The 18,304-nt window shown below is 49.5% G+C and overlaps 7 protein-coding genes across 7 annotated transcripts; 4 read left to right on the top strand and 3 right to left on the bottom strand.

Moving 5' to 3' along the window:
• The first annotated feature begins 1,604 nt into the window (after positions 1-1,604).
• On the top strand, positions 1,605-3,422 carry BDV27DRAFT_84192 (putative cyclin-like protein (Clg1)). The gene is made up of 3 exons (XM_032077746.1): positions 1,605-1,808; positions 1,910-2,454; positions 2,509-3,422. The coding sequence occupies exons 2-3, from the start codon at positions 1,973-1,975 to the stop codon at positions 3,380-3,382; spliced, it is 1,356 nt and encodes a 451-aa protein (XP_031920634.1). The 5' UTR covers positions 1,605-1,808; positions 1,910-1,972; the 3' UTR covers positions 3,383-3,422.
• A 1,347-nt stretch (positions 3,423-4,769) lies between these two features.
• BDV27DRAFT_139143 (acid phosphatase DET1) lies at positions 4,770-7,276 on the bottom strand. Its single transcript, XM_032069385.1, has 2 exons — positions 6,859-7,276; positions 4,770-6,805 (listed from the first exon to the last, which is right to left on the bottom strand). The coding sequence occupies exons 1-2, from the start codon at positions 6,871-6,873 to the stop codon at positions 5,099-5,101; spliced, it is 1,722 nt and encodes a 573-aa protein (XP_031920635.1). The 5' UTR covers positions 6,874-7,276; the 3' UTR covers positions 4,770-5,098.
• Positions 7,277-7,898: 622 nt separating this feature from the next.
• On the top strand, positions 7,899-9,403 carry BDV27DRAFT_170391 (Dor1-like family protein; the record flags this gene model as incomplete). Its single annotated transcript, XM_032075284.1, has 1 exon — positions 7,899-9,403. The coding sequence occupies one exon, from the start codon at positions 7,899-7,901 to the stop codon at positions 9,375-9,377; it is 1,479 nt and encodes a 492-aa protein (XP_031920636.1). The 3' UTR covers positions 9,378-9,403.
• On the top strand, positions 9,190-11,496 carry BDV27DRAFT_139145 (ELL-associated factor). The gene has a single exon (XM_032069386.1). It carries the CDS (start codon positions 9,930-9,932, stop codon positions 11,232-11,234), a length of 1,305 nt encoding a protein of 434 aa, XP_031920637.1. The 5' UTR covers positions 9,190-9,929; the 3' UTR covers positions 11,235-11,496.
• A 100-nt stretch (positions 11,497-11,596) lies between these two features.
• BDV27DRAFT_139146 (putative cyclin) lies at positions 11,597-13,961 on the top strand. Its single transcript, XM_032069387.1, has one exon. It carries the CDS (start codon positions 12,030-12,032, stop codon positions 13,650-13,652), a length of 1,623 nt encoding a protein of 540 aa, XP_031920638.1. The 5' UTR covers positions 11,597-12,029; the 3' UTR covers positions 13,653-13,961.
• A 152-nt stretch (positions 13,962-14,113) lies between these two features.
• Positions 14,114-16,356, bottom strand: BDV27DRAFT_84227 (AGC family serine/threonine-protein kinase). The gene is made up of 2 exons (XM_032077747.1): positions 16,346-16,356; positions 14,114-16,223 (listed from the first exon to the last, which is right to left on the bottom strand). Exon 2 carries the CDS (start codon positions 16,014-16,016, stop codon positions 14,250-14,252), a length of 1,767 nt encoding a protein of 588 aa, XP_031920639.1. The 5' UTR covers positions 16,017-16,223; positions 16,346-16,356; the 3' UTR covers positions 14,114-14,249.
• Positions 16,357-17,005: 649 nt separating this feature from the next.
• BDV27DRAFT_84228 (dihydroneopterin aldolase) lies at positions 17,006-18,304 on the bottom strand. Its single transcript, XM_032077748.1, has 2 exons — positions 17,436-18,304; positions 17,006-17,350 (listed from the first exon to the last, which is right to left on the bottom strand). The coding sequence occupies exons 1-2, from the start codon at positions 18,246-18,248 to the stop codon at positions 17,147-17,149; spliced, it is 1,017 nt and encodes a 338-aa protein (XP_031920640.1). The 5' UTR covers positions 18,249-18,304; the 3' UTR covers positions 17,006-17,146.

Genomic DNA, 18,304 nt, shown 5'->3' on the forward strand with positions numbered 1-18,304 from the left:
GTTACGTGCATGCACGAGTTCGATGATCTGAGTCAAAGAAAGAGAAAGCTTTTCCGAACAGATACTACGTAGTCATACGGTTGGGATTTATTATTATTTTTTTTTTTTTTTTTCATTTTCAATTTTTTTTTTAAGGAGCTTCAGCTAGACCGCTAAGGAATTCAGCAACGAACCATGGATCCAGTTGCTTCGTGAGTGTTCTGGTCTCTCTTGGTAACCGTCCTTTCGCGATGGAGCACCATACCATCACACTGCAGTTAGCGGAATTTTGATTTTATTTTGATTTTTATTTTATTTTTTGACTACCCTTAAACTTGAAACCCTTGGCCATGCTTCTCACTTAGGATAGAAATTCCATGATGGGGGGAGAATTAATATACATACAGTACTCCGTAAGAAATTTCGGTTTACAAAAGAAAACTCTAAAAAGAGGATTCCCGGTCGGGTCTTGCGGCTAGGCCAAACCCCCCTTTGCCTCTACCCTCTTGTTCTGGTGCTTTCTTTTCCCGCCATTTCATGATTCCGGGTGGTTTGGTTGGGTGGTGGTAATTTCACTGTGACGATTAAGAATTAATTTCTAACTGCTTTTTAATTATGATGGTTATTATTATTATTCTTCGACCTTATTCATCTCTTTTAATTTCTTAACACCTTTTTTTTTTTTTTTTATTATTACTATTTATCTTCTCTTCACCCTTTTCTATTATTTCCGGGTCCTCCTGACCGGCGGATAGATAGACCAAACTTACTGTAGGGTAAAAAAAAAATAATACTATTAAAAATAAAAAAGAAAAGAAAAGAAAAATTAGTTATTTTTCTAAAATCCGACTCGTCCGGCCGGTAGATTGGAGACAGTGTATGTATGGGCCTAGTACAGACAGAGACGGATGGTACTAGACTTACTTAGTGTAGTAGGCCTTCGGAAGATTCCTACGATGAATCTAGTCACTCAATGAATGGAAAGGACCCCTAACAAACTTCCTTTAGAATTTCGTTACTTGTTCAGGAGTCTGACTAACCCATGACCCGGAGATCAACCTCAATCCACAATCCTCAACGGAGGATGGTTACTAACACTCTCTGACACCTCTGAATTTACCACTAGCCTTCTTTTCTCTCCGTCTCCTGCCCTTCACTTGACTTCTTTTTTCCTCCCTCCCCCCCCCATCCTTCTCTCAATCTCCCCCTCGCCTCATTCCCTTCTCCATTTCTTTCCTCTACCTTTAACCGCCATTGTCCCTTTAATCTTGTTGAGTTTCTATCATCGGGATTTTTTTTTTCCCTCCATATATTCCTCTTTGCCTTGCCTCTTTAATCCTCAACGAGCTTTTCACTAAGTGTCGTTGTCTTCGTGGACCGGGGCTGTCTCCTTCGAACGCGTGAGAAAGTAATCTTTATTCATTCTCACATTAAGCAAAGGAAACTTCTCCCGCCGCCTTCCTTGGCTCCAATTTTACCGCCGACGAGTCCTCTTTGTCGCTAGCCTCAATTCTTCACTGGTGACATTGTGCCATTGGCTCTATTTGTCCCAGCCTTTGGAGTGCATCGTTTTTTTTTTTTTTTTTTTGGCCACAGCCGTCCACGCAACGAAAAGAAAGGATTCACGGACTCCCACTAAAGGACCAACAAGGAAAAGCAAACAGTCAAATAAAGCGCGCTTCGTTCGCTCTTCGACTTTGATCCGTTTACAACCGCGTTCCCGGGTTTAATACGTGCTGTTGAAGAATTCCTCCATGTTATTCAACTAAGCGATACTCAAGACGCAAAACTAAAGAGCCCAGGATCAGGGCCTGGCGGACGTGTAGACGGTTCGTATCTGTTTTCCAATTTTCTGTGGTACCCTGATTAGCGGAGATCGATCTTACCATCGTGGTATAATATACTGACGGGAAACTCTTACTCTGTACAGCACCAGAACCGTCTACCTTCGCCGTCCTGAACTGGATTTCTTTTCTTTTCTATTTATTTCGTTATGCCGTCCTTTTTCGTGCCAGGTCTTCAAGGCCTGCCCCCTACTCCTCCCCACATCATGAGCGGTGGCAGAATGGACTCCGAGCACCCATTTTACGTGGTTGGCCACTCCGCCTTTCCCCCTCGCTACTCGCAGAGCGGTTGTGAATTTATTGAGCAGTACTCCCAATCGAGCTGCTACTCCAAGCCCGCCCCGATGAACATGCACCCGTCGTCGATGCGCAGTGGCAGAGATATGGCCATGATGAACCAGCCCATTTTCGGTCCGATGCCTACCGCGAATGTGTTGCCTCCCCTCCGAAACAACGTCCAGTTACCCCCTATGGACAGCGCGATCCCGCCTCAGTACCGCCGACAAGACGTCATGGTGCAACCCGAACAGCAACAGCGCAAGGAGGAGAAGGCTACCGGAGGTGTTGCCGCCCGCTTGGATTATGAGATGGACCAGATGTCCGACTTCGTGGCTGAGATGGCCCAGGGAATGTATGCTTTGTACAACACCAAAATCCACCTAGCAGATATTGACTTCGCGCGAAGCGTCTACCCAGGAACGTCAGTCCCGCCGCAATTCCGGAAGTACGTCTTTCAGATTCTGTCGTCGACTCGCTTGCCAAGCTCGACGATCCTTCTGGGCCTCTACTATTTAGCCAGCAGGATGCGCATGCTGTCTTCTTCCAAGGTGTTTTTGTCTGGCAATGGTCAAGTTTACCGGATGCTCACCGTTGCCCTCCTTCTGGGAAGCAAATTTTTGGACGATAACACCTTCCAGAACAAATCGTGGGCGGAGGTCAGCAACATCCCTGTGAGCGAGCTGAATACGATGGAGCTCGAATGGTTATTTGCTTTTGAGTGGAAGATCCACGACCGCATCTATGACGATCAGGACGGATTCGCATCCTGGCGCTCTCACTGGGACACGTGGCGTGCGAAGACCGCCCGGGCCCATGATTCGCGTCACAATCTGGCCCCGATCGACACTAACGTGTCCAGGGGTTCTAGAATTTCCAAGCCGCTCATGTCCCCGGAAGGTCCCATCCCTCCCCAGTACCAGCGTAGCTCTCACTTTGAGACTTCCTGGCTCAACCCGGCGGCGTCTGAGTATTCGCCCCCATCAGCCCCCCACACTGGCCCTAACACCCCAGACTACTACGCTGTTGGACCGTGGGCTTATACGAACCCGCCACCGCCATATTCCCGAACCTGGATACCTCCCCAGCCACAATACATGCCACAGGCGCCACGGTCGCAACCACCCTCCTACCACCATACCCCGTCATATGCGTTGCCATTTGCACAGAGCGTATGGACAGGTCATGGTTCCTCCTGCGGTTGTTTGCATTGTGCTAAACACGTTGAGCACTATATGTGCGCTGGTGCCTTCGGCGGAATGCAACCTATCCTTGCCGGCTAGTGGATGGCTTGCCAGGCTGTTTCGGAATCCGCGGTGTACAATGCACATTCAGTTCGATCGACCACACTTTGTTTTTTCCGTTAGACTTGTTCACTTTTGTTTGTTGATGATACCGCATCTCGCAATTTTCGGTCTCGTGATGACACTCTTTTATTCGGTTTCGGTTCCTCCTGTTGTGTCTGAAAAGTCCTTTGATCGCCTTTTCCCTGAAATATTTGAAACAAAAAAATTTCGAAAAAAAAGTGCCGCGAAGCGATATTCGAACAAGTGCCACATATACGACACAGCTCGAACATGTATTTACGACAAGGCATAGGCCCTTTCATCTCGATTTGATACGATATCGTTGTTTATGGGCACTTGCCCATCATGTTCGAATATCACTTGCAAAGATCGTTGGACTTCAAGTTTTGAAGTGAAAAGTCACGACATTCATGATGTTTCCCCTTTTTTTTTTTTATCGTCAGCCTTTTTTCTTTTCAATTTCCCCTTTCTTCATTCCTCTTCCTTTTCTTTCTTCTATTTTTGGTTTTGGTTGGGCATATCTACTGGCGGATGTCACTCATAGATTGCGTTTTCTTGACGTTGGTTGACTTTGGACCTTGGTTTTACCTTTTATTACTTTTTTTTTTTTTTCCTTACTCAGCTTCTTGCCTTGAGTATTATGGCGTTAATACCTCGTTTCATTCGATTCCCTTGCCGGCTTGTTGCATTGTTCTCTTTCGGTTGGCAGATGCTGTCACATCCTTTTCTTCTCTTCACTTTAATCGGAGTCTTCCTCGATGCTACGACGTCATACCCCGAGAATTCATTCGTCTTGCCCTGACGCCGGGATCGAAGATCATTTCTCTCGGTTGTAGTTTATCTTCTTTTTCAACACTCAACCTTTGTTATCTACCATTTGTTACGACTTGTCCATTGATCCGTGCCTGTCTTACAATTTTCTATATTTTATTCCGTCCGTCGTTGGTAAGACAATTTATCAAAAAGTGATACTCCCCCTTCTCACCCATGTGCTTGTGTTGCATTTTTTTTCTCTCTTCTTCACATGGTGCTGAACCACCTGTGCTATTGTCAGTCTCATTCTTTGATTGTAAGTTAGATTTAACTTCTCTCAAATATACCATATGAAATCGTGGAAAATCGATGAAAATCCGAATTTCCCCCAAAAGAATCGGTCTCTCTTCCGTTCCTATAAATCCTGAATCGTGTATTACGATGTAGACAGAGTAATGAATTGTTAGACTTCGAAGTTCGAACTCAATATGGTAGATAGGTTCCGCAGATCAATCAACGCAAGGTATGTTTCAGACTAAGTCCCATAAACTAATCATATGAACATACCTCAGACAATCATTTTAGTATACTTTATTTCAAACCTAAGAAATAACAAATGCAATAGTTCAATTCAGTTAATGTACGAAGCGATCGAAACTATGTATGTAGTGTAGTAGTAGTATCTATGTATCATAAAAAGAGGTAGAGAGGTAGAAAATGTATGAGGGAAAAAAAAAAAACGTCGGGTATCGATGTCTTTTTGAAACGAACGGAAAAAGACGTGTACAGGTCGCTGCTCGTTACAATGAAGTAGATAAGATAAGTTTTCATCGTCAGTATTCATGTCGTGATGCAAATGAGGTAGGGTAAACTAAGTATTACGTTTTGGTTCCAAGAGAAGGGCAAAATGGAGTAATGGAAATATGTGGTGGGCATCGGTTAGTAGACGCTTCCTCTGATACTTTGGTCTTCTCGTCTTTGCACCTCGAGGTCGTCGTCGTCGTTGTCGTTGTGTTCGTGGTAGTCTGGGTCTGGGTCTTCTTCGTGGTCGATTGAGGAGTCTGGGTGGTCGCTGTCTAGGTTTCGGTCTTTGTCTGGGTAGTCGTTGGGTGGTTTCTTGGATACATGTCGTCTTCCTGGGGTGGATAGGTGGTTGTGGCGGTGGTGGGTGTGGTGAGAGCGTGAGCGCCGGAGACGCTGTGCCTGTGTGCCGCTGCCCTCGTCATCGCCGTCGTTGCCTAGGTCGTGGGAGGGCTTTGGTTGGTGAGTGGTGGGTTTAGGGGGTTTGTCCTCGCGCTCGTCTTCCGATGGTGTGACACTGTTGGCTCCGCTTAATGTGCCGCCTCCGTCGCGGCCACTGAGGTGGAGGAGGGCGTAGTTTGATCGCGGGGGATGCAGGAGGTGGTCCTCGCTGTCGCGGTGAAACCTGGATAGGTCTGGACGTTTGGGGATGGGGCTTGCCCTGGTGGTTGCGTTGTTGAAGTTGCTCTCTTTATTGTTGCTGTTGGGTTCATTTGGCGGAAAGTCGGATCGAGTGGACTGGAGATTGGGTGTTTCTTTACGATCGAGGGAATTGTATTGTGGAGCGGGAGCAGGAATAGTACTGGTGAATGGCCTTGTTTCTTTGGAACTGTCTCCAAGCGCTGGTTCGGGTGCTGTTAAAACCTGTTCCCCAACCTGCAGTTTCAGTTCTGCTGAGAATCCTTGGCCGTTGCTGCTTTCTTGTGGTGACTGGTTATGAGTATGAATGGAGTCGTGGGCCCTTCTGTGCTGAGTATCAAGAGTATTCCGGGCAAGATCCGTTCCATTCGCTCGGTTAGACCGTGTAGAACCTTTCCTGCGAATGCCATGGTTACACCCGTCCGGACAACCGCCCCATTTACGCCGGATGGGCACGAGTGACTCAGATGGTGTTGGCACCGCTGGAGTGATTGTATTCACGACCCGATCTCGCTGTCTATCCAGTTCCTTCTCTTTTCTCAACTCTGACCATGTGCGTAGCTGGTTCTGCAGCACATACTTCCCATTATCCTCATTGAGTTTCATGATTACGAATTCGCAGTGGTTGATATTGCGAAGGTCTTCAAAGTATTCGACACTCCAGTGGTACCATTTCATGAGAAAGACTCTGGTCATCAGACCATGGGTGACCAAGACACAAACACTGGCGAAATCGTTCTCCCCAAAGAGTCGCCACAGCGACTCGTTGAAACCGCTTATCCGGTCGTAGGCATCAGCAGCCGACTCGCCGTTCGGGATCCGGTAGAAGAAGTGTCCATAGTCCGCTCTCTCCAGCCACATACGCTCCATTTCAGCAGAGCATGGCTGGAAGTTACCGAAGTCTTGCTCTCGCAGCCGAGGTTCTTCATATACCTTGATGGTGTGCCTGGGAAAGGGCGACGGAGATGGAGAATCAGATGTTAGCGACTGAAGGATTCCTTCCGTGGTTTCTCTGGTTCTGCGATACGGTGATGTGAAGAAATGGATCGTGTCATCGGGTCGCAAGAGAGCGCGCAGTTTGGAACCGGCCTCATGGGCTTGTCGATGCCCTTCAGGAGTGAGCTTTACCCGATGATCGGGAATAGTCTGGTGGATTTCGCGATTTTTGTTGCCTTCTGACTGGGCATGGCGGATCAAAATGATCATCTAGACCATATGAGTAAAACAGAGCACATGCATAATCGTTTTGGAAGACTCACCCGCGGTTTCCCCATGGTTGATGCTGCATTCGCAGGAGGGGCACAGGCGGGGTTGAAAAGGTCAGTAAGACGGCTGCTTCCAAGGGACTTTTCTGCATATACTGCCTGTAAGGTGTCAAGTGGATAGTCCAACCAGCAAGAGCTACGATAACAAGCGGTGTACCCAAGAGAACAAGAGAACAAGAGAGCAAGAGAACAAAGAAAAGTAGCGTGGACGTAGTTGTGAGTTTGCAAGGCGGGAACCGTGCTCTGCACCTGGCAGTACCTGATAGTTGCCCTATCCGGTTAGTAGGTCCAGTGATGTAATTTAATCGTCCCCTATCATCTTAAAGCCTCGAATACTAATAGCCGCTTCCATATTGGCCCGCAGCATATGAGTATATAAGTATATGTTCTGCTATCGCAAGATATAACCACCATGTACTTGGACGCTCCAGGAAGCTGTTGAATAGTTAAGTTGTTTCCAACGGACTTTCCCCGAGGGGCGTCCGAGGTGAAACAAGATTGAAATCAGACATGGGGCTCAAGAATCCAGATAAGACGTAATCTTGATAACGATAAAATTGGAATGCACTGTCTCTATCCCTTCAGATTTGTCTAATATACATTGGGACCTTTTTTTTTTTTTTCCCCTCCGATTGAAGTATTCTTAGTGATTGATTCTTATTCGCAGCAGTAGTGATCGTCTGCAGATAGACGGAATGCCTTAATTTGTCTGACAGATTTTTTCATAGATACGGATGATAGAACATCATATCGATGCCAAAGTTAGAAGTCGAGAAGTAAGAGGAAAGAAAAAGAAATTATGAATGCGAATGCAATGCCCGGACGTTGTCCAGTCCACAAGACAACAACTAAAAGAGGTATAGGATGGGGAAGTTGAGCATTCGGAGATGCTGCGCTAGTTGCCGCAGCGGCTCCCGTACAGTATCGCGTCCCACAACTAAAGCTGTCCAGTTCCTCTCTCCAACAAACCTGCCGGCCATATATGCCCCACAGCTTATCTTTCTAGATTGGAAAACCTGCAAGGAAGATACATCATGGCGGACTATCTTTATGAACTTCTGGCGCCGCATTTGGCTTCCACAAATACCTCCCCCACCCCACTGAACCCTGAAAAGGATACAACCACTGCCCAATACCTCAACCGGCTGCCCACCCTCTCACTCCAGGCATTGCAAGAAACGGAACCACAGTCACTCGCGCAGTCATCTCATTCAAATATCCTATCGCTTCAAGCTTTATCAAACCGCTCCCATAAAACCTTCATCTCTTCCGCCGACAACCTCGCAGGTCTACGGAACTCAATCCCCCAGTTGTCTCGAGACGCACAGCAATTACGGGATGCGATTCCAAAGCTTGATGAAGTGGCAGTCCTATTCTCGTCGAAATACAGTCGAGCTGCTGAGAATGCCGCGCTGGAGAAGCGGAAGAAAGTAATGCAACTGGCAAGGAACGTTGACCGATTGTCGGACATTCTGGAATTGCCAACGTTGCTCTCAACTGCCGTATCTTCAGCGGCCGCAGGTTCCGGGGCTGCAGGTGGTTCATCTTCCACGACATATTCAGCGGCATTAGACGTGTATGCGCATATCAAGAGATTACAAACTCTATATCCGGATTCTCCTCTAGTCAGAGATGTCTCCGCTCAAGCCGAGGACGCCATGAAGGATATGACTACGCATCTGATAACCGGTCTTCGGGCTCAAAACCTCCGACTAGCAGCTGCTATGAGGACCGTGAGTTGGCTGCGGCGAGTTGCTCCCGAATTGGAGAATCTCCGTAGCGACGGAGGATCTGGGACAGGAGAAGGCGCCCTTGGTGCCCTATTCTTGATTTGTAGATTGGCGAATCTGGTGGCAACGCTCGAAGCGCTAGAACCCTTGCGAGAGCTCGCGGAACAAGAATCGCACCGCAGAAACCAAAGTACGGAAAAAAAGCCCGGTTCCTGGTCTGATGGACACCAAACAGAGAAGTTCTTAAAACGCTATATTGAGATTTTCCGTGAACAGAGTTTCGCTATTGTTTCCTTGTACAAGAACATCTTTACCCCTAACCAGTCCGAGTCGGAACTAGCAGTGACAAGACTGCGAGGAATTGACGCGCGAATTAAATCAACAGCACCGCGACCCGCTCAGCAAGAAGATCCACTACAGCACCTTCCACCAGCACTTGCAACGTTTCCCCTGCATCTGGTTCAATTACTAACAGACACCTTGCGGGCATATCTTCCGAATGTGCGGGACAAGAGCTCGCGTGAAAGTCTTCTCACCCAAGTTCTATACTGCGCCGCCAGTCTAGGACGATTGGGTGGAGATTTTGGAATGATTCTTACAGAACTGAGTGATATGGGAGACGAAGACGAAGACGATATGGCCTATGAGTGGGAGGAGGTGACAAGAAAGCACCGAGCCCTGGCAGGGCGCCTGGAGCAGCTCACCGGAGGGAATGCAGCATCCGGGTCTTCCAAGGGGACCTTACGGGCGGCCTCACCTGTCCAAGGGCTTGGAATTGCATGAGAGGAAGTTTGTCCCTGTTCATCTGACTGCGTCTGATACCTAGTAAGCGTTCTTACTTGCTAAAAGGAAGTAAATCAGGACTCCGGTTCGGCGCGCTAGCCGTATGGGGCACTAGCGGCGGGTGCCGTTTGACCTCCGCCGGTCGTTGTCTGGACCGCCGGCTTCCCCGTCCGTCATCTTTCCTCTCTCTTTCTTCTCTCCCTCCCTCCCTTCCCTTGTTTCTTTCATCTTCCCTTTTTTTCTTTTTCTTTTTTTTTATTCCCTCCCAGATCCGGGACATTCTTTTTATATATATTATGTTCTTCGTTGTTTCTGTACATTTTGAATGTCTGTCCTATAGCCCTCTGATCGGTGCTGGTCTGCCGGCTACCCTCGTTCCGTCGTCGTCTTCATTGCCGTCTCTTGTGTGACGTCCATCTCCCTTGCGTACGCACGACCTGTCCATACTCACACCAAGGAATGAAAGTCTCCTTATAGTCGGTGTGGATAAACAAGTCATTGAACAGCAACTTGGGGATTTCACTTCACCCACCGTGGTTAAACCTTCTACCGATGGCCGCCCCCGCTCTCTCAACCGGATTGATCGATCCTACCAAACAGGCCGAGTACCCCATTATTTTGGGTGACAGGCTCTCAGGTAAAAATGGCACTTCACTATCAAAGCTGGTCAATATCCAATATAATTATAAGACAAAGTCCGCGACCGCACAACAAACCATTACCAGGTCGTCGCAGTCGAGAGATCACTACAACCTTACCATTACGGATAAAGCACCGAATGCTGAACAGAACACCTTAACATATTCTTACCAAGGCAGCGTTGACCCAGACCAAGCTGTTTCAGAAGCCGAAGAGCGAAACCTGGTATTGGTGTTCGACTCCCATCGCAAGGCCTTTGTGCTGGAACCGGTTGCGGCGCAGCTCAACTTTAACCTCCGCTCAGCTCCAGCGAAAACGGAGAAGCAAGTGCTAGAAAAGTATGAACAGCTTCGGACTTTGCAGGAGGACGACCAAGGCTCAGGAGACGATCGGGGTTCAGACCATGCCAGTGGGAACGATGATGGCCCAGCGGATGACAGTAATCCATACGACTTCCGGCATTTCCTTCCTAAGGAGAATGCCGACGACGACAAGTCGATCTCAGACAATGCTACACCAGAACCTCATTATAACACAAGTAAAGCCAATACCCCATTAATGCCTGCGACTATCAAACCCACACCGAGTCCAAAGCCTAGCCCCAAGCCTCGCCCCAAAACCCAGTCCAACCCTCTTCGTCTCCCGAAGCCTGTCAAGTCGGCCAAGCATGACAGCGTAGGGACCCCTAAGACAAGCTCCAGGCCTATACCTCGCGATGAGGACGTGAAAGAGAAGGCTCCTGCTGAAGATGACACAATCGAAGCAGCCAAATCCCCATCCTTCGAAAATGGAAGCAGCGCTTTGTTATCCCAACAACCAGCTCCTTCACCCGGGTCTAATATCATCATTGACGGAGACCTTATCATTGATATGGGCTCACCGCCACCTTCTCGCCCTGCATTCCGGATTGACCCTGCTCACTTCTCTTCCAATATTACACCAGCAAATGATGATGACGATGAAGATGAGGATATCGAGGATCTCCGGTTGCCCTCCCCTGCTAGGCACGGAGGGATACCTGCTCGTTCCGGAAGGGTAGAGCCTAGTCGCAACTCACAGGCTGATGAAGATGAAGTTGAGGACGATGACGCTTTAGCGGCAGAAATGGAGGCTGCATTTGAAGAAAGTGCTCGGGAAGAGGAGGCCAGGAGTCATCAGTCATCACACCATTACAATGCTCCTAGTGATGATGAGAGTGAAGTCAGCGAGGAAGAGTAATTCTCCCTTCTTTATCTTTGAATTGTTGGAATAATTGTGTGTGTGTGTGTGTGTGTGTGTGTGTGTGTTTTCCGTCTTTCAAAATCATATATAAGCATGGCGTTCGTTTGGAGTTTGGAGCGGAATAATAAACTCAATGGAGTTTTACAATTATTGATAGCAGTGATACCACCTATTGCATCCCAACTTGTATAGAGGATTTAGGATAGTTCCAATACCATTATGTGTATTTCGAGTTGGATTGATGCATGTAAATGAGTTGTTCTTGAGAGTCCAGGCCGGAACAACAAGATGATCCGATCTCAGATCACGCATTTGTCCGGCTGCGGATCATTCGAACTCCAACAATACCACCGCCAGATCTGCAGGGGAGACAATCCTCTACCGAATAAATTCCACCACCTTGTCTCCATTCTTTGATCCATTTCTCCTTTTTTGCTACTTTATCTCTTACTCTTCTCCGGTCTCTGAGCAGAGCACCCTCCGACAACACAACAGTGCGATTGGCCGTGAATCCGGGCTCGGCCCCATGATGCGATGAAAGGTCTCTCGCGCCATGGTTGATCTGATCTGTTAATACCTTAGTTTTAGCTTCTTGTTGTCAGCAGAGGACGGAGCTTCGGCGCTTCTTGTCCTTCCTTTTGGCCTTACTGGACGACTAAATGGTTGATTCTGCCTATTTTGTAGTCATACGAACTTGACTTCTTCCTCTTATCCATATCATCGACCTCAAGCGCGCCCCCCCCCCCCAAACAGAGATATCCTGTTCCTGCAAGGATAACAACACAATCCTTCATGGCGTCCACAACATCACAACCGGCGGAGAAGCGACCTGTACCCGCGCCATCGAACCCCGTCCTTCTTGCGACACAAGCCCAATGGCTTTTTACAGATGAGGAGCTCACGCGTGCGCCGTCGCAACTTGACGGTATGGCACTGGAGGCAGAACATACAAGCCGCAGTAAAGGGGTCAATTTCATCACTCAAGTGGGCATCATGTTAAAATTGCCCCAGCTCACCATTGCAACTGCTGCCGTCTACCTTCACCGGTTTTTCATGCGCTACAGCATGGTGGACCTGCCGCAACGACCGGGAATGCACCCTTATCCGATTGCCGCCACCGCGTTATTCTTATCGACCAAAGTTGAGGAGAATGTGCGGAGGATGAGAGAGCTGGTGGTTGCATGTTGTCGGGTAGCGCAGAAACAACCCAACCTAGTCGTGGACGAGCAGTCTAAGGAGTTTTGGAAATGGCGAGACACGATTCTGCACCACGAGGACCTCCTTCTGGAAGCCCTTTGCTTTGATCTCCAACTCGAGCAGCCCTACCGCATCCTCTACGATTTCATCTGTTACTTCGGCGTCAACGAAAACAAACCCCTCCGCAACGCTGCCTGGGCCTTCGTCAACGACTCTATGTTCACCGTTCTTTGCCTGCAATTCTCGGCTCGAAACATTGCTGCCGCCGCCCTTTACGCTGCCGCCCGACATTGCGAGGTGGGATTTGAGGACGACGCCTCTGGCCGGCCGTGGTGGGAGCAGGTCGACGTGGATCTGACACAGGTGCGTCGCGCGTGCACAAGAATGGCACAATTATACGAGAACAATGCCATGCAGAAACATAGCCAGTACTACCCGACCACCCCCATCTTCGCAGACGAGGGTACTGAGAAGACCAGGATCCCGCGCGCTGGCAGCCCGGCTGGTACCCTGCGTGAAACAGACACCGCGAATGGACGGAAGCGGTCGAGGGAGCCCGAAGACGAAGCCCAAGGCCGCTCAGAAGAGCCACCGGTTCCGCACGATCAGGGATCGACGAATGGTGAACGATCCCCGAAACGACCACGCATGGGCTCAGACGCTGCGGCACAAGATGCTTCTACCAAAAAAAACCCATCCAATTCCACATCGTTCAACTCCTCCCAGGGAGCAACAGCTTCCCAATCAACGGGGACACGCTCATTCCCCCACGACCGCAATCACACAAACGGTCATCTCCCTCCCCCTCCCCACCGCTACCAACATCCCCTACCTCCCGCTCCGCGAACCTTCCCCCGTCGAGACAGCGACCCCCGTCCAAGCGGCAGCAGCGGGCGTCCAAACGCCGCAGTCGACGACCCAATCCAACAACGGATCGATGAGATCGTATCCCAAAACATGACCACTCCCCAAGGCGGGCCCCCGCCCCGAGACCGACGCAACTCAGACCGATACCGCGAACACGAAGACCCCAGCCGAAGACGTCGCTCAGACCTCTCCTCCACCAGCAGGAAATCCACCGACGAGCAACGCCCTCCACCCCCACCTCCTCCTCCCTCCGATAAGCCCCAGAACCAACAGCCACCGCCGCCTCCTCCGCCACCTGACCAGGACGAAGAAGGCGGAGGAAGCGAAGAGGGCGAGCTATACTCATTATAAGTTCTTCACGGTATCCTCTGCATCTTTACCACACTTTAACAACAGCTATATCTCTGCTATAACCTTGCTTATATCACTGGGACATCCTATTTCATCGTCTATTCTTAAAGTCCGGCGGGTTCGTTGGCTACACTGTACAGTACATAATTCTACGTAGTGTGGACGGGGCAAAACGAAGTATACAGGATCATCGATTTGAATATCACGATGATATAATGCGATTACAGGGAAATGAAGAGAAACAGAAAAGACAGAAGAGAAAATTAGGAAATTCTGTTTGTAATGTATTGCTACCTAGGTCAATATTACTGGCTATTTCTGTTGACACTGCTTTGGCTGGCAGGTGTTAGTATAGTAACACATCGTTATAGCCCTGGGTGGCTGGTCTGTAACAAATCTTAGAGTAATTCTATCCGAAACGTATACGTTATCCATGGAAGACTACGCAGAGGATGCAAGAATATGTGTACGCAAGCCAATATTCGCCATTGAAGCTAAATCTACCTGTGCTGTGACCTGAAGATGAATGGACAAACGAAAGATACCCGTCACCATAGTCTGTGTTTCGTCCCGCAGGCTAGGGACGCGCACAGCGAGTCAAAAGCCTCTGGTCGCGATGCCCAGTCCGTGGTCAAGCAAGCTGCTGGAAGCGACGAAACTGAATCCTCCGAAGGGGTTACTCTCTTCTCCCATGACGTCGTAGCCAGATGACATGGGACGCTGGCTGCCGCGCTTATGGGCGGCATAGTGATCATCGAAGCTGGCAGAAGCAACGATCGGGCTCAGTGGGAGATGAGTAAAATCGTCGGAGAAGTTCTCCGCGAGTGCAGGATCCGTGACAACAGGGACGATCGGAGGAGTGACTGCACGGCGCGCAAGAGCTTTCCAGTCGATCTTGCGGAAGAACCGGTGGTTCTTGATGGTCTGGAGATCTTTGGGCATATGGTATCCGAGACGCTTGGAGGGCTCCTTGCGAAGGAGACGGGTCAATAGGTCTTTGGCATCCGGGCCAAGGAAATAGGGCAGGGTTAGCTTCTGCTTCAGGATTTTCTCTTGCAGCTTGGCGTTATTATTGGCTTTGAATGGAGGTGATCCTGTGAGGAGATCGTATGCCAATGCTCCGAGGGACCACCAGTCACAGGCTTTGCCGTATGGCTTGCCCTGGATAACCTCTGGGGCCATATATTCGATGGTGCCCAGCGAAGAGTTGCAGCGGTCATCATCATTGGCAGAAATCTTGCTGAGACCGAAATCCGTCAGCAGAAGGTGGCCTTCGTGGTCCAAAAGGCAATTTTCAGGTTTCAAGTCACGGTAAATCACACCGACGTTCTGGTGCAGATGTTCGAGCGCGAGGACCATTTCCGCCATGTAAAATGCCGCCACATCTTCATCAAACATACGCTCCATGGCTAAGTGCGTGAATAGCTCGCCACCTTGGGCGTATTCCAGGATGAGGTAGAGCTTCTCATGATCCTGAAAGGCGTAGAAAAGCTTGACGACAAACGGATGGCGGTTGACGCTCTCTAGAATCATACGTTCTGTCTTGGTCTGCTCCACGAGCTTTTTATGGACGGTGATTGAGGCCTTCCGGAACTGCTTCTGGGCATAGAGCTTGCCCGTGAGCACATGACGCACTAATAAGACGGTCCCAAAAGAGCCTTTGCCCAGACAGAGCAGGGGCTCGAAGTCATCTGTGGTCATCTTCCGGCAAAGCTGCGTGCGCATATCTTTAACGCTTGATGTATTGTGAGACTTCTCCTCCGCTACGGCATCAGCGCTGACATAGTCGTGTTCCAGAGGCACCTCATAGCTGGTCAGAACCTCTGTTTGGTCACTGTCCGAGCAAACACTGGCGTTGCTTGGTGCCTCGGAACCAAGGTCACTTGGCGCGCCTTGAAGAGAGCGGTCTCCCGACAGATTCAGCGAATCGAGTTGAAGCTTTAGAGCGCTAACCCCATGGCCTGAAGCTGACTGTGACATTGGGCTATTACCCGGCCGTGCTGAAGAGCGCGGTGCGCGTGAACTAGGGTTCGAAAAGTCCGAGTCCTCATCACCAGAACCCATGGGGGTGAAACCACGAACGGTCGAGATCGCGGCGGCGGTTTGTTGCTTTTTCTTTTTTCGTCGGTCTACCTTTCCGGAGAGCGGATTCGCATTTAGTTTTGGTGCTGGGAAAGGATTACCTCTCCGGGCATCCTTCTCGGAAAGCCCTGGCTTGCGGCTAGGGCTTGCATCGCTCATTCGAAAGCTGACGGTTTGGTTGCTGTTCAAGCTGACCTCATCGCGGGGTTGCGACATGTCAGCCTGAGGGCTGAAGACGTCGCCGACCGAGAGATCATCCTGAAATGTGCTCGACATCTCCATTTGCTTTTCTTCACTATAGCTTTATGTACTTCCCTTTCCTTGCGTCACTTATCCAAAGATTATCCGAAAAGGGAACGTCACACCCAAAATGATGACAGATCCAAAAGCGTAGAGGCGCCGATAAGCACAATGCGTAAACGAAGAAATCTCACATCCACTCAGTCATGGATCAGCGGCTATGCACTTGCGAGACCTATCAAGCAGTATCTGGTTTTGGAATAGACAGGTTAGACCCGGTTTTGTCCTCAGACGCACGAAAGTGGGGTATCGAGAGCAGGAGTTGCGAAACACCAATGCAAGGGGAGTGAACAACTCTGAACTACGCGTACTTTTCTTTCGCGATAGATCCTACTTCTGCTCAGCCGGCTGGGCTTGACTGATCGCACTGGATGCTAAAAAGCAGCAAATTACCGTCCGCCCTTGTTCAGGACGGACCAAGGACCCCTAGCCAATTCACCTTGTCGACGGAGGATTCGGGAAGCCGGGTAGACGATACAACCCGAGATCCAGCCAGCGCGGTAGTTCCTGAGTAGACACCAGTCGAGTCGTCGTTGGTATTTAGGTAAACAAAGCGAGTGCTGGCAGCGCGGCCAACGAAGCGAACGATATCGGAGTGTGAAAGTGTGGGCGCAGACAAGCACATAGAGAAGTGGCAGTGCGAATGTTTGTAATTGTTAAATGGATTGAAATCCGAGGGCACCGAAGAAAGGAAGTATGGGATTGCCTTCCAGGATAAACTCCTAGATTCAAAGAGGAAGAGAGAGAGAAAGAGAGCGAGGGAGAGAAAGAAAGTGTGACCGCTTGGGGCTTTCCAGTTGGAGATGTTAATTATTATTACTTGATTAAAAAAAAAAGTACGCTTGGCCATTGATCCCGGAGACCAATCAGCGTGTTCCGGAGCTAAGCGGTACTAGCCCGATCGAGGAGCGCGGGTCTTCACGTGCGGCAGTCATTGGGTCCTACTTTTACCTCATTCAAACAGACAGAGACATAACCTTAACCGTTACAATTATCAGGTTGGTAGGAGCTTGGTAGATCTGACTACAGATCGGCTGCGGAGACCATCGCAAGCCTCACATGACGTCATGGGCGGTGTTAGGGCGGACCGCGGAGGATGTTATGTATATGCTCTATACCCGCCCTCCATCCATCTCGGCTCTTTCAAAGAATGCCTGGGACCGAGTGATCTCTATCCCTGATCTTCCCACAAAGGCCAACGCGCTAGGCTTCTCTACTCGAACTGTCACGCGCTCGTTGGCAAACTCAACTGTCACTATGCGCGCGACAAAAGTCGCTAGTGCTTCCACGGTTTGGAAAGTGGTTTCCTCCACGCGCTACCAGACATGGGCACCTCACGTTAGTCACAGCTCAGCACAGGCAAATGCATCTTGACAGTAGGGACAGAGAAGAAGCACTAACCTCTGCGACAGCTCTAGTCATTGCCTGGTAAGTGTCTACCACAGTTGATCCCCATGCCAACTGGCCCGGGCCCTTAAACTCCAGCGAAACGATCACGGCCTGCTTCTCAACTCTCTCGTGGGAATTAACACCAAGAATACAATGGCATCTTATGCCCTCAATGCGGAATTCTTCTTCCAGAACCACGGGGCACCGTTCAGAGTCCTGAAGATTGCCTGCAACCTCGTTCTCTTGCTTGTAACCCCAAACTGTGACGCTACGGTATTTCAGGCCATCTTCGGCACGCAGCAGAGCCTTGGGGAGATTTAACCAAACCTCACATCGACCAAATATACCGTCAATAGGGGATGTCGAGGCCGGTGCTTGATTTGCAGCATTATGCAAGTGTGACATTCTCCTAACCCCGGCCGTAGTCTCGTCGAGTAGCTCTAGGCTGCAGTTGGCAACAATGGCCGCCGTCAGTCGTACATCCTGACCAATATCAGTCTTCATCATCGAATTTCGTCGGCTGCCTTCCAAGCTAATCATCCGTTTCCCTGGATGTTCCTCATGCTGCCCCATATTGCGAACGTCTTCTTCTAACCGGCGGTAAAGCTTCCCATAGTCGATAGAAAGAGAGACATCATCCGCATTCGCAGCTGCAACGGCCGATGAATAAGATAATTTTAGAGACACAGTGCATGGCTGCGACTTCCCAAGCCGATGCCATGCCTCTGGGGCGGCAGGTAGAGGGAGCTCAATGTCACGGAGTCGCACGCTATCCAGGACGGCGGGGTGGGGCGGTATATGAACATTAACTCGCTGTTCAGCCATTGTAATCGTAATAAAAGCTTAGAGCCTGTAACTATGGGGGAAAAAAAAAAAAAAAA

Source organism: Aspergillus caelatus (assembly GCF_009193585.1).
Source record: "Aspergillus caelatus strain CBS 763.97 unplaced genomic scaffold BDV27scaffold_436, whole genome shotgun sequence".
NCBI classification, from domain to species: domain Eukaryota; kingdom Fungi; phylum Ascomycota; class Eurotiomycetes; order Eurotiales; family Aspergillaceae; genus Aspergillus; species Aspergillus caelatus.